The 18,608-nt window shown below is 38.1% G+C and overlaps 1 protein-coding gene across 1 annotated transcript in view; it reads right to left on the reverse strand.

Moving 5' to 3' along the window:
• The window catches only part of MMP16 (matrix metallopeptidase 16), a 244,629-nt gene that overhangs the window by 106,874 nt on the left and 119,147 nt on the right, over positions 1-18,608 (reverse strand). The window contains 2 exon segments of the mRNA XM_030553407.1: positions 13,715-13,754; positions 13,757-13,836. Of these exon segments, the coding sequence (XP_030409267.1) occupies positions 13,715-13,754; positions 13,757-13,836 (120 nt within the window).

Here is an 18,608-nt window from a genome sequence, read left to right on the forward strand (position 1 = left end):
ATGAATGGATTGCCTCTGGTCAAATACAGATTTCATTTTATGCCACTATTTCCCCAGAGACACTCTTCATCAAGTGACTTCATTAATCTGTCACTGATTTGGGTTAAGTTTTAGCTTAAGCTTCTTTTAGTGTCATTTTGATAACTCTTTGTAACCTAAAACCTGTTTTTCAAATAAAGGGGGATCTTGATTTACACAGTTACAGAATCAATTGATTAAACCCAAATCAGAGACACTGTTTGTGATTTTCCTATTTCACAACCATGTTGCCATATTGGACAGAGACTATAATTCTTTTACCTTTTCTTCTCCGTTAAACTCTTTTAACTCATTACAAATGAGAAAGAAAGGAACAATTAAAGGGTAAGTTTCCAGGATCCAAACCCAAGAGTAACAAAACACCACAATACTTTTATTGAGCAAACGTTTTAAGAACTCTGAAATTCATAACTTACTAGCTTATTTAAAATCTGTAAAATTTAAGAATAACACTTTTAAATTTAATTTATGTTCCAATATTTTATTATTTCAGGATTGCTGAGATAGGTAATCATTAAAGAAATGAGAACCAGTGTTTCACCATGGAGGTAAATTTTAGATGAAACCAATTGACTTAAAAAAAAGATGTGGTAAGGAGGAAATATTATTTCTTTATTAATTAGCTATGCTCTTCTACAATATAATCAGCTTAATTGACGTTATGCATGGATTCTCTTGGAAGTACAGATATCAGGCCTTTTTTCATAGCTCAGTTTACTGTCAGCATGGTGTAATTTAATCACCTTTCTGGCATGCAGGGTATATTTTACCCCTTTATTAACAGGCTAGAAGTGCTGAGGTATAAAACAATGGATCCTCTATTGCTAGCACCGCTGTTAAACAAAAAGGGCAAAGATCACCTTTTAGTAAATTTCATTTTAGGCAACCAATATGCTGTTAGGTAAGGGAAGTTATGCCTAATCAGCACATTGGAATTTATAACTATTCTATGATATTTAAATACTTATATTATGCCCAGCACTGTGGCGTCTTAGGCCTAGTAGACACTAGAAACTTTTCCTAGTATAGTATACTCCTGATTATCTGAACACCATGGGGGACATGGATTTTATCTGGATGAGTTTGGATAATCAAGATGGCAGGAGCCATCCAACAGCAGGGTGGCTTCTCACACAGCCGGGGGTACATCCTCTTCCTTCTCACAGTCCTGGCTGGGATCTCTAATCTGCCTTGCACACTCACTCCCCCAATAGCGGGGGTGAAGGGGGCCCCCTGCATTATCACAGGGCCAGTGACACAAAGTGCAGAGCAGAGAGCCCCGGCCAGGACTCTGCTCTGCCCCACCAGGATCGCAGCCAAGTGCAGGGATTACTGAGGAGTCACTGACCCTTCAGTAGCGCAGGGAGCTCTCTGCAGCTCCTCTGTTACGGTCCTAATCACTCACTTCTGGACAGTGAGGCAGTGGAGAGCTTCCATGCACTACTGCAGGTCGGTGACACCTGATAAAACAGAGGAGTATCTGTCATGTGGTGGGCTGTCCATTCCTCCACTCAGAGGGAAAAGTTGTGCGTGTGTGTTTGTTTAATTATATATCTGAAAAAAACCTAATGTATTATATGTTGCTTAGCAGGAAAGGAGGGTGGGAGAAGTAAGTGTCACATCTGAACTGAGAAATGGTGAGGTTTGTCGTCATTCTAAGTAATATCATGAAAATAGAGGAAAATGTTACAGTGTAGCATTGCCATAGCAATATCATGCAATATAATGCAACTTCATTTTGTATAGACTCTTTCATATTCGCTATGTCTCAAAATGCACTGAAAAGTCAAATAATGCAATTACAAAGTTAAAAACAAATGAAATCAGAGGGAGCAATAAATTATGAATCCACAGAAAGAAGAGAAAACTTGTTTTCCTACAAGAGCTGAAGTAAGTGGACATTCTAGAAGACACAAATACAGAGGAAGTTGCTCCAGAAAATAGGAATTGTGCCAACAGCAGTGTGATTTTTGTAAAGAGAAGAAGACTTCAGGAGATAAACAGATGAAGAGTGCAGAGAATGCAAAGTATGGCTCATGAGGTAGTCTGCAAGAAGTTCATTGAGGGTTTTTACAAAGAATAAGGGCAATTTTGTACTGGACACTCAGATGAGGAGCAATTGAAATTACCTGAGGATAAGGTTTATGTGTTTACCTTTGTAGATGTGAGAAGGTAGGCAACAGCATTCTACATATGCTGGAATATGTTGAATTGGGACTTGGGGAGGCCACAGAGATGGAAGTTGGAATAGTCAAGGAGATGAAAACATGGATGATGACTTCAGCTATATCCAAGTAAAGGCAATGGCAACATGCAAACTTCTTTGTTGTTATGGCAGTTTAGATAGGAAGATTTGAGACAGGAGCTGTGAGAGGAAAAGCGAATTTTAAAGTAAGAATGATACAGGCATACAGATAGTTAAGACAAAATGGAGGTCTGCATTTAGGAAAAAGTTGTGTTTGAGCATAATTATTTTGCCTAATAAAAAGGATCTTTTCCCTTGGAGATATTGAGGTGAATTTTAGTGCAATAAAGCTATATATTTGTTTGGACAAGCCAGGAACAAGAGAGAACATGCAGAAGTTATTAAAGAAACTGAAAGATATATACAACTGTGAATCATCAGTGTAAAAACAGTAGGTAAAGAAAGAGGAGGTGGGTATTTGATAATTTAATGGGAAAAGTACATAGGAAGAGAACTCAAACTTAAAACTCCATGTAAGAGACGTCTTGGAAAACAAGGATTGTTTCTTTATAGGCAGAGGGAGAATGGTTTAATAAACAGAGACACATAACAGAAGAGTCCTGGAGATATAGGCAAGCTTTGCTGGAGGTCGAGAAGGTTGGAGTGAGCCATAGAACTCAAGTAAATTACATAGTTATTGTAATTAAAGGAATAAGGAATAAGTATATTTCAATCATTACAAGAGAAAGGAAACCAAAGGGCAAATCCTAGGGTTCTTATTCGGTTTTATTTTGTCTTCACAGGCAAAACCTCCACTGACTTTAAACATCGCAGTGACTTTAGAGGGAGTGCCCAAGTAAGCAGAGTAAAAAAAAAAGCAGAGAGAGCTTCAGAATGACACACTAAAATACCTCTGTTTTAAATAAAACAAACAGTAATTAACAATCCAACAGGAAATGGCCATCTCGGAAATTTGGTGTAAAATGTGTCATAAAGAATTAGCTTTGCCATTAAAACATGCTGAAAATCAAAAACAGTTATTCTAAGACATATTAATTTAAAAACAATTGGAGAAATTTTAGAGTCAATTTAAAAATGACAGAATTTCCAAACTATTCTAGAGGCAACACTGTTTCTTTCAATCTTACTTTATGTTACAATCCATGCCCTTGGTGGAATATATTAAAATACAACCTCCACTAATGGGAAAACAGTCTAATTAATTAACTGTAGAAATGAAACAGTGACCAGAAATTCAAAAAGAATTTTGAAAACTCTTTTTTGGATTCTATTCTTATCTAGTAAATAATCATAAATGGCCTAATTGTGCAACCTGCTCTCATGCTGGTGAGCACTAAATCATGTGAGTAGTTTCTTGGCTTCCATGGGACTACTCACATAAATAAACACTCACCAATATATTGGAGGCAGGATCAAGCCCTAACTAAGGGTCTGATTCCACAACATTTACTAGTGAATGTTATACTGCTTAAGACCAGGAGTCGTCGCATTGCAGTCCCATTAGTTCTTAAGGATCAGACCCTAAAGTACCATAACAATTCACGGGAGTTCTCCTATAGGAAATAGTTATATTTCTATTATCAAGCTCTATTTTCTGGAGTCTTGATATGTTTTTTCATTGAGAGTCTGAAGTAATAATGTCATGTCCTATGATAACAATGCATAGAATAAACTTACAGGTGTCTGTAGCTGTAAAAGATCACTTCAATTCTAACACTGCATATAAGGCTAGAGGCTTATAAAGTCACAGGCAAGTTATTTTGTTTAACTAGTCCCAGGATGTATTTTTGTTGCATCCCGGTATGTACCCAGAACGTTTAATCCGTTTCAAAGGATGTAAGAGTTCCCAAGTGTTTCAAGATCTATTTATCTGCCCACACAAAATGTTCGTGACCCTGAGGTACTAGAAAACAAGGCATTTTTCAAGTACTACGTTTTTGTCTTTCAGAGAAACTTCAAAGCTACATATATAGTCACACATCCTTTCTTACAAGTTCTTAATCACTCTCACCATGTATGGAGATATCACTACTCAACTGTGTATGTCTAAGCGCCTTTTTTTTTTAACTATTTACAGTTTATGCTTAGTGACAGACTAAACTAAATAACCTCAGATACTTAGGACCAGAGTGTGGAGCCCTTATTCATACTAGTGAGCACTTACTCAAGTAGTCCCAATGGTTTCAAGTGAGGTGTCCTCAACCTGGCATCAAACAACAACAACAATTAACATGTATGCATGTAAAAGTAATGTGATTATGAGCTGTGGTACTTTATTGTACATGTGTTTGGAAAGTTTCAAATACTCCTATAGAATATAAATGAATACAACTGAATTACAGCTGGTTGTTTACAAGAAATAAATTTACAGACCTTAAGGTCAGAAGGAACCATCATGATCATCTAGACCTCGTACACATTGCAGGCCACAGAACCTCGCCCACCCACTCTGTAATAGATCCCTAACCTCTGCCTGAGTTACTGAAGTCCTTGGACCATGCTTTGAAGACTTCAAGTTACACAGAATCCACCATTTACATTAGTTTAAATGGGCAAGTGCCCTGTGCCCCACGCTGCAGAGGAAGGTAAAAAACCCAGGGTCTCTGCCAATCTGACCCGAGGGGCCTCTGCCAATCCTTCCCGACCCCAAGTATGGTAAACAGTTCGACTCTGAGCATGTGGGCAAGACCCACCAGCCAAACACCTGGGAAAGAATTCTCTTTAGTAACTCAGAGTCCTCCTTCTCTAGCATATATCAAAGGACTGGTTTCCAGAATTAACAAGTGAAGTGCCCACACCTCCAACTAACTTCAACACTCAGGACCCCTGAAAAAATCAATGGTTAACATTTCCCATCATATCTTCTTTTTATTTTAAAGAAAAGATGTTCAGTTCACATCTTGACCTGCTTTTTTATTTGGAGTTTGAAATAATACTGTCATGTTTAATCAAAACAATGCACAGTTTATCCTTACAGTCTGTTGTTGACTGCTGGTGTATATTAAAAGTCAATATGCAGGCATCAGTCCCCCTGCAATCATCATCTATAAACTGATGTATTTATGCTTTGTACATTTAAGTACAATCTGTCTCTATGCAAATTCAAAATATTTGATTGTTTTCCTTGGTGTCAGTTATGCTTCATGGAACTTTTAATTTTCAAAGACTTGAAGACCTATAGCCACTTCCTATGTTTCTTCATTTAAAGGGTGTTTCCTGAAGATTTAGCATGAAATTTGCTCCCCCTGTTCCATCCATTTAGGGCTACTCAGGCAATGCAAGGTAGCAGAATCTGTTGCTAACTGGCCAGGGGAGAATTTCCCTGCCATAGGGTAGCTCACATCTGTAATTAAGTGGTATAACTGGCCAGCATAAAATGCCTCCCTCCCACCATACTCTGAGCACAGCTCATACAGAAAGAAATTAATCAGGATTGGTGATAGAGAAGAGGGTCACTTACCTGGGATCTGATCCACCAGTGAAGTCAATGGAAAGATCCATTGATTTTAACGGGTGCTGGATAAGGCCCCTCACCCACGCACATCAGTTAAATAAACCCTGAAGTTGAACTGAATGGTACATCTTGCAGAAGAATCAAAAACTGTTTTAAACTCAGGAATACAAAACAGAGCTGCAGAATGGCGTTAATATATTACATTAATTGAGAGTAACCCTGCTTTAAAAAGTAATCTTGAGTTTTATATAACAGGCTTGGTTCAAGATACATCTTTACCTTTTGATTAGCATATTGCTACTTCATTTCTAAACATTTACTACAGGCTGAGGGCTCTTTCCAGACTCCTCTTTGTCTGACTCCTAATGCTAGAGTTCAGATTATGAATAGTAAGATTATCTTTCTGATTATGGAGATTTTATGGTCGATAATTCTCCAATGTGTTTTTCGAACCAAATCCACCTTGATACTCATTATTATAAAGATGACAGTTTTATTCTCATTGATTTATATCATGGTATCTTGTTCAAAAAGTTAAATGGTTTATTTCCTGAAGCCATAAGTGGAAGTTGTTATTGTGACAAGCTCATAAAATGTCTGCAAGTGAACTGAACATTCTATTAAAAAGAAAACCTCCCTAAGTATCACAGACATCTTCCCTGACTCAGTATTATGTTCATTAAATCATTGGTTATATAACACAATCCCAAACTCTCAGACAAAATCACGGTTGTATCACATTAGTCTCTGGCTTGCTTTGGAATGGGAAAATAGTTTTCTAGCACTCTGGACCAGTGATTCTCAACCAGGGGTACACGTACCCTTGGGGGGTACGCAGAGGTCTTCCATGGAGTACATCAACTCTTCTAGATATTTGCCTAGTTTTACTTACAAGCTACATAAAAAGCACTAGCAAAGACAGTACAAACTGAAATTTCATATAATGACTTGTTTATACTGCTTTATATACTATACACTGAAATGTAAGTACAATATTTATATTCCAACTGATTTATCTTATTATTATATGGTAAAAATGTAATAGTGTGATGAGACACTTTTGTATTTGTATGTCTCATTTTGTAAGCAAGCAGTTTTTAAATGAGGTGAAACTTGGGGGTACACAAGACAAATCAGACTCCTGAAAGGGGTACAGTAGTCTGAAAAGGTTGAGAGCCACTGCTCTGAACTCTCTGTTTTAAACACATACTTTCCTGCTGGCTAACATATTCAACACTTCTCAGTTCATAACCGACTGATTTCTCTCTTTGGGTAAAATCCCTCTGAGTGCTGAGTGCATAATTTTTAAATATAGTACCAGTACAAAGAACTACGATTATAGTATGTATTAATATTATGTACAAGGCAAAACTAACTGTAATACAGATTGACCCTGGTTGTTGGCATCTAGGATCAAACCTGGGATCTCTGGAGTTTAATGCAAGAGCCTCTACAGCTTGAGCTAAGATACATATCTCTTCTAGCTACTCCTGTAACACGCTCATCAATCTCGACCTGGTCTAGCCATGTCTAGAGGGGGACAGAGTGCCACACCAAGCCGACATGGGTTGCATAATACATCACAGGACATATGCTGTAGAAACGGAATTACCATACTAAAAATATCCAGTAAATACATTTGTGTAATTGGAAAATATGTTACAGAGGAAGAAAAAGGGAGAATTATTAAAAATGGTAAATACTAATTCTGTGCTAAGGACTGACATGCATACACTTAGTCAGTGAATGCAAGAATCATCTTACTTTCTTGTGGTCTCACCCTTACCCACCTGCTAAAGACCCATAACCCCATACTCTGAAGGACTGGGAGGTTGGCTTCATCTCAGTATAGGTATCCTGTTTGATTTACACACATTATTTCTCTCAGTCTCTATTTCTTTAGAAGCTCACAGGAGACAATGTGGGTGCTCAGATCATGTCTTTCTGAAATGACATAACTTAATCCCATGAAATAGGTTGTGATTCTACCACTGTTCCTATGGCAGCCAATCACTTGAGCCCCAACAGCCCATGTGAAAGATCAGAAACCATTTTTCCTCTGGAATTGTTAAAAAATCAGCCATTATGCTTCAACATGGACAGTTTCTAATAATCATTTGCACAGCTGAGATACTGGTATTTAATATTAGGTATGTCCTGAGTTCAAAGTTTTAGTATCTGGCAAAAAAGATACACCTATCCTAATGAGAAAATTATTCATATAAAGTTTCACTGAACATGTGTCAAGTTTCATTGAACATTTCTAAAGTTCCATGAAACTGCTTCAATTTTAAGAACTTAAAATTGAAAATAGACAAATTTACAAATTCATACATTTTCCTGTAAGTCTTTTGCCTGGCTGAACTGATATTTTTATTCACCACTGAAAGGGTATCCTCCCATGATAAGGCAATCAATCAGCCATGAACTTAAGTGAGAACTTAAGTATAATAGCTAAAATAGCCCTTGGACACCCCAATGCTCCTCTTCTACAGGAGAATGGACCAAAGGATCCATTCAGCAGTGACACAATTCTGTTCAGCTTCTTATACTGTACTCATTCAGTTTTTGTAAATTGCAGCACCTAGATGTTTAAAATTATAGTAGATAAAAGCAGAATTGTTTTAGTGGTATACAATTTCAAAAATCTTATAATATCATTAATATTTTCCACTGTTACTTCTCCAAACCTACCTATATGAGCTTTGTTCCCCCTTCCCATCCCCTTGTTTCCAGCTGCATTAATTTATTTAAATTCAACATGGGTGCCAGAAGAAAGTTCCAAAAGTTTGTTCAAAAGTTCTTGGGGCCAAAATAATAGTGACAAAAAGAAAATTCAGAAAGAAAGACAAAAGACACAGGTGAATATGTCCAATAAGTTCTTGGGATGTATTGGGGACAACTTCTTGTTTCAGAAGGTGGAAGAAGTAATCTGTAAGGCTGGTCATTTTAGACTTGATTCTGGCTAACAGAGGAATTGGTTGAGAATCTAATGGTGGAAGGCAATTTGAGTGAAAGTGATTACGAAATGATAGATTTCATCATTCTAAAGACAAGGAGGAGTGAGAAAAGTTGAATAAGGACAATGGGATTTCAAAAAAGCAGACTTTAAAAACTTCAGATCTGATAGATAAGATCCCATTGGAAGGAGAACTGGCAGTTTTTCGAAGAGACAATATTAAAGGTATAACTGCAAATTATCTGAAGGCAAAGGAAAGACAGGAAGAATAGTAAAAGGCTAATATGGTTTCATCAGCAGCTCTAATGACCAGAAAAATCAAAAAGGAATCCTATAAAAAGTGAAACAGAGAAATTACTAAGTAGGAGCACAACAGAACAGCACAAGCACATTGGGACAAAAGAAGAAAGGCTAAGGTACCAAATGAGTTAAACCTAGCAAGGGACAAAAAAGGGACAAAAAAGGCAATATGAAGAGGGTTTATAAATATATTAGGAGCAAGCGAAAGATGAAGGAAAGTGTAGGTCCTATACTTAGTGGGGAAGAAGATCTAAAAATGGATGCTATCAAGAAGGTGGGGGTGTTTAGTACCTATTTTGCATCAGTCTTCACTAAAAAGATAAATTGTAGCCAGAGACTTAGCATAATTAATATTAACAAAAAGTGGGAAGGAACTCAAGTCAAAATAGGGAAAGAGCAATTTAAAGAATATATGGATAAACTGGACATATCAAAATTGGCAGGACCTGTTGAAATTCACCTTGGAATACTTAAGGAACTAACTGAAGTAATCTTGGAACCACTAGCAATTATCTTAGAAAACTCCTGGAGTAAGATCTCTGAGGACTGGAGAAGGGCAAACATAGAACCTATCTTTAAAAGGGGGAGTGAATTAGACCTGGTTAATTATAAAGTAGTCAGCCTAACTTCAATACTTGAATAAAGATATTAAAACAAATTATTAAACCATCAATTTGTAAGAATTGGGAGTTTACTAGGATGATATGTAATCTCCAACACAAGATTTGTCAAGAATAACCCATGCCAAATAAACCTGATTTCTTTCTTTGACACAATTACTGGGCTAGCAGACAAAGGGGAAGCAGCAAATGCAACATATCTTGATTTTAACAAGACTTTTGACACAGTCCTACATGACATTGTCATATATAAATTAGGGAAATGTGGTCTAGATGAAATAACTATAAGAGTGGGTGCACAACTGGTTGAAGAACCATACTCAAAGAGTAGTTATCCATAGTTAGCCATCAAACTGGGTAGGACATATCTAGTGGGGCCTGCAGGGGTCTGTCTTGGGTCTGGAACTAGTTAATATTTTCATTAATGACTTGGATAATGGTGTGGAGATTATGTTTATAAGATTTGCAGGTGGCACCAAGTTGGGAGGGTTTAAAAACAGTTTGGATGACAGGATTAGAATTCAAAAGGGCCTTGAAAAATTGCAGAATTGGTCTGAAATCAACAAGATGGAATTCAATAATGACAAGCGTGAAAGGCCTCGTTGTGTGGATGGGTGCAGGGTTAAATCAGTTTAATGCTGCTAAATTCGGTTTAAACGCGTAGTGTAGACCAGGCCTAAGACATGGGAGATACAGTAATTGTTCTGCTTGGCACTGGTGAGGCCTCTGCTAGCATACTGTGTCCAGTTCTGGGCACCACACTTTATGAAAGATGTAGACAAATTGGAGAGTCCAGAGGAGATCAACAAAAATAGTTAGAAATCCTGACCTATGAAGAAATGTTAAAAAAAAACTGGACACATTTACACTTGAGGAAAGAAGACTGAGAGGGGACCTGATATCAGTCTTCAAATACGCTGATTGTTGTTATAAAGAGGATAGTGATCAACTGATCTCCACGTCCCTTTAAGATAGGACAAGAAGTAATGGGATTAATCTGCAGCAGGGGAGATATACATTAGCCATTAGAAAAACTTTCTTACTACACCCCGATATAACATGGTCCTTGGGAGCCAAAAAATCTGTGTTATAGGTGAGACCGCACTAGATAGGGATAGAGCGAGGAACCGCTTCCTGCCCCAGTTCATCTCTGCTCTGCCTCCGCCTCCTCCCTGAGTGCGCCACCATCGCTCCGCTTCTCCCTTCCTTCCAGGCTTGCCGCACCAATCAGTGTTTGGCTCGACAAGCCTGGAAGGGGGGGAGAAGTGGTGCGGCGGTGGCACGCTCAGGGGAGGAGGCAGAGATGAGCTGGAGCAGGGAGTGGTTACTATGCGCCCACCTGTTACTTGCTGCAGCCCTCTCCACCCCCCACCCATCCCAGCTCACCTCCGCTCTGCCTCCTCCCATGAGCATGCTGCAGCTCCCCTTCTCCCCCCTCCCTCCTTCCTAGGCTTGCCGTGCCAATCAGCTGTTTGGCGGGGCAAGCCTGGGAGAGAGGAGAAGCGGAGCTGTGGCGTGCTCTAGGGAGGAGGCAGAGGCAGAGTGGAGGTGAGGTGAGCTGGGGCGGGGACTGGTTTCTCTGTACCCCCTCCTTACGTGCTGCCGCCCCCCTGCCCCATCTCACCTCTGCTTCGCCTTCACCTTCGCCTCTTCCCTAGAGTGCGCCACAGCTCCGCTTCTCCTCCCTCCCAGGCTTGCCACGCCAAACAGCTATTGGCACATCAAGCCTTTTGGATATAAAGCAGTCCCATCCCCCGGAGCACTCCTTTACCGAGTTATATCCGAATTCGCATTACATCAGACCTCATTATATCGGGGTAGAGGTGTATACGGATATTTAAGCATGGGAATATGCTTTCAAGGAAGATTGTGGAATCTCCATCATTGGAGGTTTTTAAGAACAGGTTGGACAAACATCTGTCAGGGATGGTCTAGTACATTTGTTCCTGCCTCAGTGAACTAGACTACATGATCTCTCGAGGTCCCTTCCAGACCTATATTTCTATGCATCTACATATGATCTCAATTATATTTTACTATTTTACAAGGTTTGACAATTAAAAAAACAAAAATAAATATTTGATTTAAACACAGCACCTAAGGATATATTCTAGAAACCACTAGCCAGAAAGTTAACCAGGGAAAATCTGGTGTTCACCTCTGCAGCTCAGAGGCCCTCTTAGCATTAGAACAGATGCAGTTCTGCTGTGTGTGGGTCAAAGGCTGGATCTCAAGAAGAAACCCACATTAGTAGAATGTGGAGCACAGGCAAGTTTTGGAATTCCGTGTTTTTAGATGTCAAGGAAGTGGCGATGGCCTCATTCTGCTCCCACTGAAGTCAACAGTAAAACTCCCAGAAGCTGAACACTTTTGAATGTCCAATCTATAGCAAGTACTTTCTGTGAGATCTTGCTGATTTTCGTTTGAAAGAAAAGTAGTGCTTGCTACTGACACTGGAGTGTTGAAATTATACCTTCAATTTTAGAAAATTTTGGGGAAAGTCAAGGCTGTGCGGGGAAGGGGAGGGGGAGTGGAGCAATTTGCCCCAGGCCCTGGGCCTTACAGGGACCCCCACGAGAATATAGTATTGTATAGTATTGCAACTTTTTTTTATGGAAGGGGCCCCCGAAATTGCTTTGCCCCAGACCCCCTGAATCCTCTGGGCAGCCCTGGACAAAGTTTGATCTGGGAGGTTAATGTTAAATGGCAGTGGTATATGATAAGGTGACACAGCAGAGTGAAAATTTTGCAAAAAGGGCAGGAAGCAAAGAACAGCCATAAATTCTTCAAGCTAGACAGCTTACTAGAGGGTTACCAAACAGATTAATATTAATGACTTGGGTGGCAGAGCAGAACGGTATTTCAGTTGCAGGACTTAACAGTAGCATCAAAATGGCGTAATGGGGTGGAGAATCAGGCCCACTGATTTGAGATTTGGGATTACAAACAAGGAGTAAGAATGTTAAACACACACACACACTTCACATATAAATCCCTAGATTAAGACGTTAAAAATGTGGATAAATGCAGAATAATATATTTAGACATACTCCTGCTAGTGCCGAGTACCTTCAATTCTCATAGACCACAATACTCAGCAATAAAAGCACAAATTACTTATCTACTGGAACAACTCACTGATGATATGGGGGATTCCCCCATCACTTGAAGTCTTTAAATCAAGATTGGATGTCTTTCAAAAAAGCATTCTCAATCAGAAAATAGGGGATTGATAAAGGAATTACTGGGTAAAATTCTATGGCTTGTGTTAAGCAGGAGGTCAGGCTAGATGATCAAAAAGGTCCATTCTGCATCATATAGTACTGTAAATAGCTGGTCAATGAATTTTAGGATGCTTTGATCCTAGAGAACATTCAGTGCCACGGTGGATCCCATAATCCTGAAGAGACTATGCTAAATTTCTAGAGGACTATATAAAAAATCTCTGCTTTGCTGACAATTTTATGGGCTATATACTGTGTACCCATGACACTTTTTGGCTGACAGCACTACAGCAGGTACATATTTTTGCATAATATATTTTATTTGCCAAGCCAAGGTCATCTTTGATACAGCATGCAACACGTCCTGTAAATTGCAAGTCAGATCAAGAGTTTCACTGATAAATACACACCCCCATGCCTATTACTGTGTGGGCATGAGACGGCTGTGTTACTGACTCACCAAAATTTAATCAAATTCCTTTATATTTTGAAATTGACCTGCAGGCACCTGCATTTGCAGCTACTGCCTTCCTCCAATGACCTAATTTGCATATTTAAATTAGAGCCCCCAATTCCATTACACTGTTCCTGCATTCAGTGTGACTTTTCCTAAGAAGTTGCCAGGAGGGTTGAAAGGTAGAGTTAGAGGGGACATTGGAGGTTGATTTGGTGCTGAAAGCTTCAAAGAACATTCTGTTTAAATGCAGATAATTTAAATCCAAGAAACTCATTCCATGCTTTTGCAGCATGTGAGTAGTTACTCCAGGGATACCGAAATCAATATTTTATACCATGCATCAACGTCTTGACAATGCATAGTAGACATTTAGAAGATAATATCTAAAAACTATTGTTTTCTTTTAATAAAATGCTCAGTGATACCACCAAAAGGTTTATCAATTTTTTTTGTACCTGTAAGTGATATGTTTGTGTTGCCACTTCTGTCCCGTTATGCATATCGTTTTCGACGAATGTTAAATTTGGAGCTACCTCTTCTCTGGTCAGGCACACCGCACCGAGGCTTCTTCATCCAACTGCAAAAATCAGTATTGCACAGTTACACTATCTTATCAGCCATATTCAGGCCAGAAAGCAAATTGCAACAGATTTATCCAACAGATGGCAGTATCAATACCTCTTACAAGTTATATATTGTTCACTTTTACATTTACTCACAATAATGATTATAAATATGAAGTTACATGGCTAAAGATTTTTTTGTTGGTGATGGTGGGAGGCGAGAATAACATGGGGCATCAGAACTTCAACATGTCCCATGCTATTCAAATATAAATTCCTCTCCCATTATTTTTTAAATTTTCTTTCTCTGCAATCACTGCATAATAGCGCTTTGGCATCTCTCAACTGGCCGAGTCTTGTAGCATTAATAATTTATTCTGACTCTAATGAGATATTGAGATCTATATTATAGATTATTGACTATACATGAGGTTAAAATATTTACATGAAGATGTAAAGTCTTGATTCTTTAATCATAATTTTTCATTTCATATTCTTTCTTTTCTGTCACAGTGTCTTTATGTTTGGATAAGCCCAACTTCCTTTCATCAAATGGTCCACTCCAAAAATATTATGGCATTTTATCCAATACTCTGGGACTGTTAAAGTAATTATATCATTGAGCTCCCCATTAAATATTTGACTGCCCTACTGTCCCTCTATATTAGGAAGAGTAGCCACCATTAATAGTAACTGTAGCCTCTCAAACTCAAGAATTTGCCTGATAATTTTGAATGTGCTCTATAGTATTAACTTCAAAGGTTCTGATCCACTTTTGCCATGTCCCATAAGAGTTCAACCAGCTAGTGCCAACTGCTGAAAAACAGAGAGTAACATGAAAGTGTGTTAAAAAAGCTCTAGTGTTTCTGTGGAAGGTATCAGAGGGGTAGCCGTGTTAGTCTGGATCTGTAAAAGCAGCAAAGAGTCCTGTGGCACCTTATAGACTAACAGACATATTGGACCATGAGCAATATATATTTGCAAGCCAGAAGCAGGCTGGAGATAAGATATATACCTGCCCCTCGAAATTTCCACTACATGCATCCGACGAAGTGGGTATTAACCCACGAAAGCTCATGCTCCAATACGTCTGTTAGTCTATAAGGTGCCACAGGACTCTTTGCTGCTTCTGTGGAAGGTGTTTACTTGGAAAGGTGGGTCTCAAATATTTTACGTTTTTAAGTGTATGTCAGGGTTATAATGATTTGGTTTGATGGTCTGACTTAGGTGTACATAAGAAAGTACCAGGTTCTGATATTCATGCTCTAGTTGAATGAACGGTTTCTCACTTGTGGAGTAAGGGGTTATTTACCATGAATAAAGTATCACAATCCAGACAACAGAGATTATGAATGGAAGTGAACACTCACAAAATAATTGTCCAGTGCCGCCACACACATAACAAGATATTTATTTTCTAAGTGGAAGACATTCTGTGGCAACTTTCTATTCCATTTAGTTGATTTCTATTATGCCAAATAATTAATGATGCAGATGTTGTAGCTGTATCTGTTGTTTTCTGATACCATTGTTCTTACTATACCATTACTGAAAAGCTGTATCAGCTTGGAGAACAGATTTTCATTTCAGGCAAGAGCTTAATTACCCTTTCTATAAATTGCATTTATCTGTATACAATGTACACCATCTGTATAAATATATACATATACATGTTTAGGTCCCCACCCTTTGATTGGCTGACAGAATTCACCTGACCCATCATCCAATTAATATTCAAATTACATTTACTATATCAGTCCCCAACATACAGAGATAAAAAGCAGACTTTCATTTGTCCTACAGAAGCTCTTAGTCCAGTACAACTGAGAGAAATTAAGAAAAGTCTTTGGGGTTTGCCAAAGTGGAAACAGTGCATGCTATTGTGATAAGGAGCACTTTTATAGATGTGCTCCAATGACACAATTGAAGTGCTAAAGAAAACAGATCTTGTCGTACAAACTGCAAACAGAGGTTTAACAGTACTTGTGATGTAAATTTTCAACCCTATGCTCAGGGAATTAAGTGTGCATTCTAATTAATACAATGCAAATCATATGGTAGATTATCTAAATATTTAAAGACAGGAAAATGGAATATGGTGCTCCTCTCTAACATAGATCACATTAACTTACAAATTTTAGATATTTATATAACATACATTCACATCTATGCGTGTTAGGCATTATATACACCAGAGCATGTGTGTGTGTGTGTGTGTGTGTGTGTAGCTATTATTTAGATGACACCATATGAGTTGAGGTACCTAACTTTAGGCAGCCAAGTTTGAAAAGTTTAGCTGTTGTGCTTTTTACGACACAAAGGAGACATATCTATATCATCTGTATCTGCTGCTTGATATGTACAGGCATCTCCTGTAAAACATGATCCTTCAATCATGGGAGTATATGCAGGGCCTACTCACGTCAGTAAAGGTTGCAGGGTCAGGTCAATCTTTCCAGAGACCTTGACTGGTAACGTCTCCATAATGTAGCATACGTATAGGAGCCAAAATTTTCAAACCTGGCTGCTTCAAGTCAGACACATAACCATATTTATGCACCTAAATAATAGCCTGATTTTCAGGGGCAGATATCACCATCTATTTAGGTGCCTAAATATGGCTTTAGATGCCTAACTTCAGAGAAACAAGCCTGAAGTTTTGGTCATCAAGTTTAAAAAATACTATTATAGATAAATTACAGAATAATTATAATTCATTTTTTAAAACCTAACTAGAGATTCATGTCTTGCACATGAAGCAGTTGATTACCATAAATATTTTCAGAGGGATTCCTTAGCCTCTGCAAAGATAGCTACACAATCTATAATCCCTTACTTTCTCCCCACCTGCTATACTATTCTTCTGCATTACAACTGCTTTCACATGTCTTTAAACAACCTGGATTATGCAAAGCAGACGTCAGTAATTTGCAGGGATATACTATGACTGCCAGCTAAAATTTGTTCTAATAATAAAATAATAATAACAAAGGGCCAGTGTGATATTATCTAACTAAAATATAACCATGCAAATCACTATTGCTACCACTGTTACATAATTGCAACATATCTTATACAAAGTGTGACATGTGGCCAGAAAGGGTTAAGCATCTTGCAGGCCAATTGACCCAGAATCAACCTGTAGAGACATGTTAGAAATGGTAACTAGGACCATTCCATGCTAGATAGGCTAGAATTTTGAAGTGCAAACCTGTATTGTTAGAGAATTAGAGGTGATACTAATTGTGTGTGTTTACTTATATCTTAAATGCTAGCCATGTAAACAGACAGTTCCTGTCTGTCCCCATAGCTGTTGATTCAGAGATCAAAAGGGAATATAAAATTTAGATTAATCTTGGGTGAAATAATGTTGCTGTCTATATGTCTCTTTAAAGTTTGTGATAAACTGCTTAATGGTTGAATTGTTTTATGATAATCCATGTAGTTAATTATCGGTTAGGTTTAGGAAACAGAAGGTTACATCAAAAGCCTATTGTTCACTGAGGACTGTATGGTCAACTGGCTGCTAGATAACTGTATAAAAGATCCTCGGGTCCTGATCCTGTCATCTCAGACCTGCTTGATGCTTCATGCAGGGGAAGCTTAAATTGTAAGGCTGAGATCCCAGTCCTAAGCTGGAACATACTGAATATGAACGTTGGTCTATAACCCATGGACTAATTATGAGAGAACTCTCTGCAACTACAAAGCTCACCATCTCTGCTATGAATCTGAATCTCAAGAATTGTATTAATATCTGTATGTGTATTGATCTTATAATCAATACCTTCTTTTTTCTTTTTTAATAAATTTTAGTTTAGTTAATAAGAATTGGCTGTAAGTGTGTATTTGGGTAAGATCTGGAATATTCATTAACCTGGGAGGTAATGTGTCTGATCTTTTGGGATTGGTAGAAATTTATATGATGAATAAGATTTTCAGTAATCCTCACTATATTTGACTTGGGTGTCTGGGTGGAGGCCTAAGCCTGGGTTACGTCAAGGGAATTGTGTTGTTGGCTTCTGGGTAATTACAAAAGCTATTTTGTGCTGGCTTGGTAAATCTAAGTATTGGAATATCCATCAGCTTTGGGGGCTGCCTGCCCCATTCTTTGCAGTTCACCCTAATTGAGTGACCTCAGCTGGCTCCCCTGGTACTCTGGTCACAGTCAGTAATTTGCAGGGATATATTATGACTGCTAGCTAAAATTTATTCTAATAATAAAATAATAACAACACAGGGCGAGATTCAAATTTCAGTCACAACCGTGGAAATAAAGGAGAGTACCATTCTTCTCAATGGAATTGCCTTGGAATTACATCTGAGTAAATCAGATTAAAAACTGGCTCAGAGTTTTGCTTGTTTTTATATGTACACACTGTCAATAAAACTTATTTTGAGTAGATGTTAGATCAACATGCAGTTACCATGCATTTAAATTACAGGACATATTCACATTATGTAAAGGAAAACACACACACACACACACATTGTAAAAACCAGACATATAAGTAACAAAAGACAAGTTCTCTCACCTTAAGGTGATATCACTGCGTCAAATAAAAGAAGCAAGGAATAAAGCAAAAAACACAGAACTATTACATTTTGTTAGAAATGCTGTACAGAAAAAATCAGGCTCTGGTACATATTAAGAAATCATTTCAAAACATAGTATTTTAAAGTTGCTGTCTTTAAATCGGTTGAAAAGATACCCAATTTTAAATTAGTCATCTTAACTGATGGATATCAGTATTTAATAACAGGGTTGGCTCACCTGAAAGACATA

Source organism: Gopherus evgoodei, chromosome 2 (assembly GCF_007399415.2).
Source record: "Gopherus evgoodei ecotype Sinaloan lineage chromosome 2, rGopEvg1_v1.p, whole genome shotgun sequence".
Taxonomy (NCBI): domain Eukaryota; kingdom Metazoa; phylum Chordata; order Testudines; family Testudinidae; genus Gopherus; species Gopherus evgoodei.